An 11,515-nucleotide genomic window follows, 5' to 3' on the forward strand; every position below is an offset into this window, starting at 1 on the left:
GGGCTGGGCATGGTGACTCACACCTGTAATCCTAGCACTTTGGGAGGCTGAGGCAGGAGGATCAGTTGAGGCCAGGAGTTTAAGACCCACCTGAATAATGTAGCTTGATCCTGTCTCTATAAAAACATTAAAAAATTATCCATGCATGGTGCCACGTACCCATAGTCCCAGCTACTTCGGAGGCTGACACCAGAGGGTGGCTTGAGGCCAGGAATTTGAGGTTGCAGTGAGCTATGACCATGCTATTATACACCAGCCTGGACAACAGAGTGAGACCCTGTCTAAACAAAACAACAAAAGGCAGTGAACTTCATGGCATCCAGGTAAGTTTCCACCAAGGGTCAGCAGAAGATTTCTGCACACCCTCTCCCCCCCCTTGTATAGAGGCAGTGGGACATAAAAATAAATGTGGATTTTGGCTACCTCTCCTAAGTCATGGAGTTACAGTTTACACCCGCTGTAGGACGGAAGCCTCCTGCATGAGGCTGGACCTGGTTTCGTGGAGAAAATGGAAGCTGCTCTGGTTAATAAACCCAGGGAGGAACTGGATGTTAGAGGCGCTAGTGTGGCTGAGTTTGGGGGACGCAGGACAGGCCACCTGATATGCGGCGCCCAGTGCAAACTTAAAATGCAGAGCCCCTTGAATTACATGATAGCAACATCAGGGCGCTTCACCAAGCGTGGGGCTCCGTGTGACTGCAGGGATGGTACTCCCACGAAGCCACCCTGGGGTGAACAACAGAGGGTGGGGAGGAGGGAGCTGCGGGTGGGCTAGTTAACCACAGACGTGGGAGACAAGCCCGTGGGGTGAGGAGCCTGGTGAACTGCGGGAGGACCTGACCCCTCCTCGGTATCCCGCAAATCCTTAGCAAAATCGCAGACTCTGCCTAGACTTACGTGGACGGCTTCTTGTGGGAGCCGGGTGGGGTCTAACAGAGTAGGCCAAGTAGATAGGGAAGGCTGACGTCTAAGTGAACATTTCCCACAAATGCTGGGGTTTAGGTTAAAAACCCATGTTCTATGACGAGAAATTTCCCTTTACTGCCAAGGGACCAAGTGGCCTTAGTTTATACATCAGGGTAGCAGGGTGTGCGTGATGCTTTCTCCGACGCCCAGAGCTGGTGACTGGAGACCGAATCTGGAGATAAAGAGGCGCTAAATCCTGACCCTGTCAAAGAGAGCACGGACAGTCGGGGCCACACACCCCTTTCGTGGGTGGCTAAGACACAGCCGAGACACAGCTGCCCTGCCTCCGCCATGCCCCGAGACTTGCAGTGGGGCAAGGGCCCCCAGAGCCTCGAGAGAGGGGTTCCCGGAGAGTCACTGGCGGGGACGGGGTGGTGACCGCACGCTGGCACCCCGCTGCTGACCCGCGGTTGGCGCCGGCAGCAGGGTGAAGCCGGAGTGGCCAGGGGCTCCTGCAGCCGGCCCTTGGCACAGCTGCCACCACTGCGTTTTCTGTGCCTCAGGTGGGCCCTGGGAAGGTCACTGGCTCCAGCTTTTCCTTTTGGCAGCAAGAGGCTATGGGGCGTGCCCATGAGGCGAGGGTAGTTGGGAGAGATCAAGTAGCATCCAGGTCCCCCAGCTCGGTGACCTGGGTGGCCTGAAGGCCCCCATGTGGCTTCCTGAAGAAAGCACTCAGGTGGCAGCGACTTTATGGACAGCCTCTCTTGACCGTCCCGCACCCTTCTCGCATCCAGCCACACACCCTGGGGGAGGTAGGAGGGCAGATGGCTTTCCAGGGCCTGCTGGGTCCCACCCCACCACCCTCTTCTGAGGTGAGAAGTGGGAGGGAGAGCGCAAGAGCAGGCTTAGTCCATCCGGGCTTGGGGCCCTTGCAGCCACCAGCCCAGACAGCCAGCGATGAGGAGGGGACGCTACTTTGGATATGAGGTTGGTGTCTTCAACTGGACTTGATGGAGTTTTTTAATATTCAGAAGTGACCGAGTCGGTTATGGAATCTGTCCAGGGTATTGTTAAGGGGTCTCTACCCAGCAAGGGAGGGAGATTCAACACAGCCCAGCTGGGGGCATGATGGGGGAAAAAGCAAACCATTTCCTGTGTGCACCCTATGGGGTGGACTGTTCAATAAACCAGTTACATTTGATTAAGGACTTCATATTCATAGGTCTAAAGTTGAATCTCTATATATTTCTGTTCTGGTGTACTGAATTTATAATTGTTTTTTTTTCTTGCAAATCAAAACCCTGGGATGTTAAGTGAGGAAAAAAGAGATACAACAGTGGCATGTTTCTGGAGACCCTAAGAGAGGTCTTTTATCTCCCTCAAATCTAAGTTGCCCTTGTCTTGTAATATTACACAGGCAGATGCCAGATTTTAAAATTTCAATCTATCACAGATTCCCTAACAGTCGAGTCAATGGAAAGAATGTATATAACATGTTTTTGAGGGATTTGTTATCCTTGTTCACTTATTTGTCAATCGTGTCATTCTGTTCAATTATTTAATTTTCATCATGAGTTTTGCTACTCTTCTATTTACTTTTTTTAATTAAGTGTGCCCACGATTTTCATATAGGGTAGTGATGAAGTTCTCTCTCTCTCTCTCTCACCACAGATTTCTTAAGAATTTGCAATGCTCTTTTTATTCAGACAAAAATTACTTCAACTTTATTACAAGTATTCTTTAAATTGTTTTTTGAACAACTTTCAAGATACGAGCTGTACTGACAAGGACAAATTGCTATCAAGGAAACATAACTCATGGTGTGAAGGCAGCCACTCTTCTGCCGCCTTCGCTACAGAGCTGTCTGTGGATTACAGTCCACGCTTCCTACCATCGTTAGGGGCAGGAGGCTCCAGATTGCTTATTTTTCCTGTTTCAATTCTGCGTCGTCTGTTTTCTTGAATACCAGTCTCCTAAAATGGAAGCAGTACGCAGTGTTCTCTTCTATCAGAAGAATAGCGTGCAAGAACAGATGAAAATACAAGCCATAATCTTAATTGCCTCATTATACTTGAGTTGAATTGTGTTGTACTTGAAATGAATGAGATATTGAAGGAACGCTGAGCTTGTGATGGGCACTCAGGCTTGAAAACTTAACCACTGAGTCTTCTCTCTCTCACCACTGTCTTATTTCCCAACAGCTAATTAGCTGCCAGATTCTGCCTCTGTATAACCTCCCTGGACCTCTGTAGAAATGTCAGTGGTTCTTCCTCTCCAGATGAATGATGCAGGTAGTCTTTGCCCTGGCCCAAATGTCTGTACTCTGTGCTCTGACTCTCTGCCTCGCCTCCTTTCCTCTCCTCTTCTATCCTCCTTGCTCTTTCCAAACCAAGCCTTGGCTATTCTCGGCTCAGCTTGCTTTCATGCCTTTGCTTATCTTCTCCCCTTTATCCGAAAGTGACCTCCCCCCTCCAGTGAGTCTTACAAAAGCAGATTCCTATATTTAAGAAGTGCTCTTTTATCTGACCCACTGTAGGCCTTATTAGCGCCTCTCTTCTTTCATTCATCCTAGCAAATATTGAAGGCTTACTACATGGCAGACACAGGTCTAGGCACTGAGATATAGCACTGGGATATAAATTTTGGGTTTTATAGAACTGAAATTCTAGTAAAGGCAATGACCCCTAAATATATTTCAGATGGGCATAAGTACTATGAAAAAATAAAGCAGGAGTGTTCTGAGAAGGTCTCAGATAAAGCAGTGGTCTCACATTGCATTCTACTTCATATCAAGAAGAATTTTTTTTTAAACATATATTCTCTACAAGAAAATAAGTAAGTAGCTTGTTAAGTTTTTAAATCTCTTGTAGTACCTTGCACTCTGATTGGTACGTAGTAGAAAATAAATATTTCTTAATACAAAAGATGATTGTAACGGGATGTATTTACAAAATGAGATCCAGAAAAAAGAAAAAAAATTGATTAAAGAAAGAAAACCTTCTACATTTGAGACCTGGGTCTTTGAGGTGGTGTCCTTTGTGCTTGAAGACAGCCCTCTCTTGGGGAACTCTCATGTCACAGAGTCAGACAATAGCTTGTCATTGCATGGACTAAAGAAAAATGAGATTGGTGCCCCTGTGGAGTGGAGGGAAAGCCATGCAGGATTTTACACCAAGAGATATGCTTATTGTACCTGACCTTCTAATAGTTCTCAATGTATAGGTATTTAGTTCATTGTGTGTTTGCCTTTCTGCTTCTAAGAAACTTACTTCCTTAGAAACATATTTTGAAAACATGTAGTCATTTTCAAAGTTTCAGGACAAGCTCTACCCAACTATGCATGCATTTTGGTTTTTAGATATTTACCTTGTTTGTTTTTGATTAGGACTCTGGATTTCTTGGGGCTGGCAGGTCATGGAACGAAGTAACTCACTGGCAGAGGGTGAGTGCACCGATTGTTGACACAAATCGCCCAGTGTCTTCGAGACACTTTTAGCTGTTGTTGTTCTCCCAAACCTCTGGGGCAGATTAGGGACACATCTCGAGATGCTTGCCTTTATATTCCTTCCAAATCTCAGAGGCAGGTTGGCGATTGCCCTGTTACTTCTTTGTTCTTCTATGGTCCTCCCAAATCTCAAAGGCAAGTTGGCTGCTGAGTGTGGCATTTTGTTGACTGTGGGTGTACTCATCTTAATGACATTTTTTGTCCCCCAATCTTTTAATTCCTCAAAATTGAGATTTCTTTCCTTTTCTCCTTTTGGGTGTCCTCTGGGCTATAATTAGAAATGACCATTATAATCATATATTCTCATTATAAGCAATGGATTTAAGCCCCATTAAATCTAAACTTTAATATGCTGGATTGTTAAAGCTATAAACAAAGTTTGTATTCTTATGTGCAGAATTTTTAATAAATAATTCGTATGAAGCTTCTTAAAGCAATCTAGTTTCTCTGTCCCTAGACTATTGTAAGACAACTATAAAATATTAATAAAATATATATAGTAAGTATAGTAATGAGTTGGAGCAGCGGGAACATAATGAAGTATTGAAATGAGGCAAAGTTTATTTTATTCTCTTTCCGTGTTTTGATTCATGTTGTTTATGAAATATTTTATATGTCTTTATATTTTGATTTTAGAGAAACCTCCATCTCCCATTTCTTGTTTCTCGTGTCCCCCTCTTTAAAGACCAACGTGATGGCAACATGGAAAGAGACGCTAGTCAGGTTTTGGGGTACAGTTGTTGGAGGCCCCACTGAATTTTCTTTTCATTCTCTCTTACTTGGAGTTTCGATCTAAAAGCATTTCTCAAGAAACCAATTGTATTCTTATTAGAATATAAATTACATTTGTAGTCAAAGACCAATGTTTTACGGGTTACTACACCCCAAATATACCAACTTTACAGGAGCCATTTAACATACAGTGACTATTTAATTAGATTTAGTCTTATAAAGATTTGTCCATATAAGGATTTTTAAGTGATTGCTTTTTGGTTGTAAGTTGGGTAAAATGGGTAATATGCAGTAATTTCAGGAAACCTGGAAAATACTGTACATGAAATACTCTATGTGAAAACATAAAGAAGAAAGTAAAGGTCACTTTCAGTTTTACCCTCTGGGATAGACCTTTTTACTTAGGTATACATTTACTACAAGCTTACCAGCTTGTAATTGCTAAGCAGAAAAGAACAATGAATCTTTTTCATTTGTAACTAAAACAAATGTCCAGTTGGAAGTTATCCATATGCAATTTCTGTAAATGTTTCTTACAAATACACACTTCTGAGTTCATTGACAATTATCCATGCACCTATGCTTGCTAAGGATCATACTCTCTGCTTCACTTGTCCTTAGAGAAGCTACACTGTTTGCTGTCGCGCTAACTAATGCAAATTTCATCAATACACTGTCCTAGGAAGGCTGACGTTTGGCAGAAAAAACAAAGTACAAACCGACGCTTCAATCTTTACAGAATTATGAGACGTAGGGCACATGTTAGGTAGATTTTTCAAAACTTACCTCCGAGTATTTGTCGTTATTTTCTTTGCTGTGGAGATTGGGCATGATGAATTCATCTGTGCACAAGATGTTTGATGTTAACAAGCTGGAAGTGGCTAGAGTCAGTAAAATGAATTGTTTTGATGAAATGATTTCCATTTCGTCCAAGTCTAAAATTAAGTCTATTCGTGCAGCCCAGTGTCTACAAGAAGGGACAGCGTGCTGTTTTTATACCATCTAAAGACAAAGGGTAGGTTTATTTTGTTTTGACGGTGAAATCAATCCCACACATGTTGAGTACTCATATTAATTAGAGTGTGTAACTAAAATGTGCATGTAAGGAATGTGAGTAATTCATTCTGGGAAGATAGAAATGTTTATGCTTACACATCCATTAACTTTAAAAATAATTTTCCTCATTAGGAAAGAGCGTCTAATCAGGTAAGTTTGGGGTGATAGTCATTAAGATTCCAAATAAACAGAATGCTTCATTTCTAGGAGCTAGAACAAAAAGTCTTTTGTTTTTGGCATTTGAGTCAATTCGTGAGGGAGGGAAAAAATTATTTAATCCGTGTTAGCTATGTTTCCTTTTTTTTTTAAAATTCACGCAAAAGAAAATTAGGCCTCGTATTTTCAAAATGTCAAACAAAATTAAGATGTGAAAAGAATCAGAAGGCACATAATACCCCCAATGAAATGCCATGAATTAATTGTTTGTAGATGCTGTTTGGTTATTATGAAGCTTCAGGTGGAAATGTCAGCGCTAATGCAAAGGATGTGCACAAGAGCAAACATTCAGGGGGCGTTTGGACAACTGGCTGGCTCAGGAGCGGCGGGAGGCAGGTAAGGCCCTTAGAATTTGCCCTGTGGGTCTTATTTGGCAAAACTGCATGAATCACCAGGTTTTTATTTCTATCACTAGCAGAGGTTTGGTGAGGCACACGCCTGAGCCCTTCGTTGCTTCCAGGGTCCTTATTACTTAGGCAATCTTGAGCTCCCCAGCATTGAAGGAGAATTTACAAAATAAATACGTATTTACTGAAATGCCAAAGTGAGTATCTTTCAGCATAGCTGACTGTCTCCTAAAGCTCTGCCCTATCCCTAGGTTGCCTAGGGAAAAGTTTCTAGGGAAACTTTTTCTTTTTCCTCCATCAGTCCCTTCTGGACTCTCTCAGGAGGCAAAGACTTTCCATAGATTTCCAACAGTCTGGCTTCTACTCGACTCACAAAAAGTCATGACACTGCTGTGTTGTGTGAAGAATTGTGCCCCTTCTAGCTTCTCTCACCAACTTACTATACATAATTTAATGTATGAGATGGCAAAGTGAAGCCCTGTCTCTGGACTGAAGACCTTCAGAATAAGCTAGAAGGTTGAGAAGCATCAGTAGGTGAACCCTTGTGGTGCCTTGACATCAAATTTGCCTGCAGCCTCTCTTTCTCTCTTTTTTTTTATCTTTTATTTTTTTGTTGCAGTTTGGCCAGGGTCGGGTTCGAACCTGCTACTCTTGGTATATGGGGCCAGCGCCCTACCCACTGAGCCACAGGCACCATGCCTGCAGCCTCTCTTGAGGAATTTGACCTCAGGGGCCCCATTTGTTTTGGTCAGTGGTAGCCAGAGACTCCCCACAGTTGGAGGCAATTAATTCAATTCATAGTCTAGTGTTAATTTCATAATGCTATTATTGGGTTATTTGGGTTTAATTTCCCTAAGGATTTACTACATTTCTCTTCCAAATTGTTCTTCTGCAAACTGCTGATGGGAACTTCCTTTTCTTTGTGGTCAGTAGATCCAAACTTTTGAGAAATGGCTGAAGCAAGGCGTAAGTTCTGTTGACTGAGTTCACACTCCAGAAAGAATAGAGAACCTTGGGCTGGTTCCCTTCAAGATGTATTTGTGGCTAGTTGTCATTTTCAAGTAACATGAGACTTAAGCAGTTGCCCTGTTTTCAGTGCTGCTGCTTGGGGTGCTGGTACTTTGATGGGAGTTCTTCTGATTCCAGTCAGCTTCCAGAGCAGCCGATGTGACTAACTGCTCCCCTGCCTCCAGTTGGGCAGGCTTCCAGGTTTGGAGTGTAATTAGAGTTGTTGTGCTAATATAGGCCTTGGAGCTTTTAAACCATGTCTTTCATTAGCTTTGAAAACATTAAGAGATATAGAACAGTATTACCTGACATACACAGTATGAAATCATCATAAATCTGCTGGTGAAGTACACAGCTAGCTACACGTACATTCAAATTAATTGGGTTTGGGCTTCTTGATGAGACATATGAGTGCACAAAAAAGTAACAAAAAGCCTATCTCCCTGATTTGGGGCATTTACGTAACAGGTGTTTCATTTACTAAGATTTTAAAGGCTTTAAGCCTCTCACTTATTCTTTTTTTTTTTTTTTTTTTTTGAGTTGGGGGTCTTGCCATCTTGCCCAGGCTGGAGTGCAGTGGCATGATCACAGCTCACTGCAGCCTCAAACTCCTGGGCTTAAGCGAGTCTTCCCAGGCTTTAAGCGAGCACCCTCATAACTGGCTGACACCACACTCACTTCTAAGCCCATCTCTCTAGCCTGTTCACGTCTCCTGGTCTTTAGACTCCCCTATACTCAGCTTCGCACCAGAGAATGTTTGGATGTCCTACAAGCATCTCACGTCCAAGATGTCCAAAATGGAATTTATCTTTTCAGTACCTATTTCTCCCCCTGTGTTTCTCATTTGGACAAATAGTGCTGCATCAGACAGGGTCTGATCAGGAGACAGGAGACATATGGTCATTTGAACAGGAAATGATTACTGTAAAGAATTAGTAATTATAACAGGGAACTAACTACAAAGAGGTAAAGAATACACTAGGGCTGAGGGAGAGTATCCAAGGAAAGAACCAATGGGATTCAGATGGTGGCAGGGAGGTTTGTTGTGTTGCCCAGGCCAGAACTTGTTTGCAGACTCAAGCAGGAGACATTCTTCTGGGTGCCGGTGGGCCTAGTCTGGGATATCTGTGAAATCTTCCAGTGAAACTCATGGAGGTGAACATGACTGGATGTTCCCCACAGGTGCCACTAGCCGGGCAGTGACTCTCCAGTGCCTTCTACTGACAAATCTTAAAATTGCGCCTGCTGGCTCAATTTACAATCACCAAAATGTGGAAACGGCCTAAATGCCCACCAACCCAAGAATGGATTAACAAGCTGTAGTATATGTATACCATGGAATACTGTTCAGCCATTAAAAAAATGGAGACTTTACCGCCTTTGTATTAACCTGGATGGAAGTGGAACACATTCTTAGTAAAGCATCGCAAGGATGGAGAAGCATAAATCCTATGTACTCAATTTTGATATGAGGACAATTAATGACAATTAATGACACGGTGGGGGAAGGGGAGCGCAGAGAGCGAAAGGAGGAGGGAGGGGTGGGGGAAAGGAAGAGCAGAAAGAGAGAAGGAGTGGGGTCTTAGTGTGTGCCACACCTTTTCGAGGCAAGACACGATTGTAAGAGGGACTTTACCTAACAAATGCAATCAGTGTAACCTGGTTTCTGGTACCCTCAATGGATCCCCAACAATAAAATAAATAAATAAATAAACTGTGCCTACTGCCAAGGAAAAATGTGTACTGCGTCCATCTCCCTTATCTCAAAGTGTGCAATGAAGGGGAGATTTGGAGTTGAGAGTCAATAAAGCAGTAACTGGCCCAGTTACTGTCAGCCATTCCTTTATCAAGTCCAGATGCTCTTGTTTTCCTCCCACATCCCACTCTGTAGTTGATGAACAATTGTGCTGTTTTTAGTTTTTCCCTATTACACTTAGTAATAGACAATATTTTAGACTTATGTGACAGGGACTATTCCAAGCACTTGAAGAACTCACTCATCAGCACTTGGGAGGCTGGGGTGGGTGAACTGCCTGAGCTCAGGCGTTTGAGACCAGCTTGAGCTAGAGTGAGACCCCATCTCTAAAAACAGCTGGGTGCTGTGGCAGGCACCTATAGTCCCAGCTACTAGGGAGGCTGAGGCAAGAGGATCGCTTGAGCCCAAGAGTTTGAGGTTGCTGTGAGCTATGATGGCACGGCACTGTATCAAGGGTGACAAAATGAGGCTTTGTCTCAAAAAAAAAAAAAATAGAACTCACTAACTTATTTTTCATAATAATCCCACAACAAGGTACTATTACTGTTCCTATTCTATAGAGAGGTAAACTAAGGTGCCAAAGAATTAAGTAACTTTCCTCATGAGGGTCAGAGCCAGGATTTGAACCCCCAAAGTCTGACTACTTAGTGACCATGCTAGTCTGCCCAATTGAGTATATCATCTTCCAACTTCTAAGTAGCTCTTAAATCTGCCATTATTCAAGTTATCATTTTGCCTTGCCTAGCTCCTTTTCTTGGTCTTTTCCAATTTTTCCTCCACAGTATAATCAGAAACATTTTTATAAAACACGGAACATTTATGCCTTTCATTTTCATGATCTGCGTTCTGCTTACTTCTGTAGCGTTGACTCTTGCCGTGCCCCACTGACTCTTGTTTTATGACACACTTCTTTCTGTTCTTCCAAATGAATGAGTCTTCTCTTATCTCCAGGCCTCTGCCCGTGATTTTCTTCTGCGTCAAATATTCATCCACTCGCATCTTTTCTTACATCTATTATCGCTTCTGGGCCTTTTGGCTAAGATCAAGTGTAGTATCTTCTTACATCTATTCATTGTTTGGGCCTCAGCTGAGGCATCCGATGCTGTGAAAAGTTTCTCTGGACTGCCAGCCCCAGTAGCTCCCTCTTCGTAATTCACTAATCATTTCTCTTACCACTCTGACTTGTCCTGTCCCCTCCACTGATCTGAAAACTTGGTGACAGAAGCACTGGCTTTGCAGATCATTGTTGATGGCACAAGTGCTTAGGAAATTTTATTTCTTCGTGAATGAATGAATAAGTTTTTCGTTAGTGCTGGGGACAGGAGTTAAAACTGAAGTTATTTGTTAATTATTTTTCCCCATATTGGCCATTGACAAGAGTTTTCTCTTTACTGTGATTCTTACATTATTAGAGCTTAGGTTGTCCTGAAATCATGTCTAGACGTCCTCCTGTTGGGGATTCACAGACTGAGACAATTAGAAATAAGGAGGTGGCATGTGAGTTTAGGTTTATTTAGTTATAGCTGAGCTGGTGATCCTGCAGCTTGATGAGATCAATCTGTTCTGAAGGATCTTATCATGAGCATGGGCAACAATTGTGTCCAGCACCAGGAAGGATGTGAAAGGGACTGCACGGCCCTAAGGAGGGCTGCCTGATGATGCTTCAGGATCTTTCTCTAGGCAAACCTCAGAACAGAAATCTTTTCTGATGGCTTATTCTCTCTCTATGCCCACTAGCTGCATCCTGACCTCTAGTGGACACTTAGTCTGGGGGGACAATTGATTTCACCAATCATAAAGGGCACTGACTTGAGTTTGGGTTTAGGACTTTGTAAGGCTCTACTCTATCTGTGCTTCTAGCAAAATATTTCAAATAAGGGGTTGTTTTTGTGCTATGAGCTGCAAGTTTCTACTTACATCTTTCTGTAGAAGGGTTAGGTCACTCCACACAATGATCTATGCTTCCTAAGCCCACGATGAGGTCTACCA

The 11,515-nt window shown here is 43.1% G+C and overlaps 1 protein-coding gene and 1 pseudogene across 1 annotated transcript; one reads left to right on the forward strand and one right to left on the reverse strand.

Moving 5' to 3' along the window:
- Positions 1-2,827: 2,827 nt before the first annotated feature.
- On the reverse strand, positions 2,828-6,086 carry NPVF (neuropeptide VF precursor). Its single transcript, XM_003788515.2, has 3 exons — positions 5,930-6,086; positions 4,273-4,679; positions 2,828-2,879 (listed from the first exon to the last, which is right to left on the reverse strand). The coding sequence occupies exons 1-3, from the start codon at positions 6,065-6,067 to the stop codon at positions 2,828-2,830; spliced, it is 597 nt and encodes a 198-aa protein (XP_003788563.1). The 5' UTR covers positions 6,068-6,086.
- A 4,456-nt stretch (positions 6,087-10,542) lies between these two features.
- Positions 10,543-10,654, forward strand: LOC111724886 (annotated as a pseudogene).
- Positions 10,655-11,515: the final 861 nt, after the last annotated feature.

The sequence above is a fragment of the Otolemur garnettii genome, unplaced genomic scaffold (genome assembly GCF_000181295.1).
Source record: "Otolemur garnettii isolate 467f Iridium unplaced genomic scaffold, OtoGar3 scaffold00028, whole genome shotgun sequence".
In the NCBI taxonomy this organism is placed as follows: domain Eukaryota; kingdom Metazoa; phylum Chordata; class Mammalia; order Primates; family Galagidae; genus Otolemur; species Otolemur garnettii.

Coding starts and splice junctions, on each gene's coding strand:
- NPVF (XM_003788515.2), bottom strand. CDS start 6,067: ATGGAAATCATTTCATCAAAACAATTCATTTTACTGACTCTAGCCACT. Junction 4,680..5,929: donor ATAACGACAAATACTCGGAG/GTAAGTTTTGAA, acceptor TTCTAATTATAG/CCCAGAGGACACCCAAAAGG. Junction 2,880..4,272: donor CCTAATCAAAAACAAACAAG/GTAAATATCTAA, acceptor CTTCCATTTTAG/GAGACTGGTATTCAAGAAAA.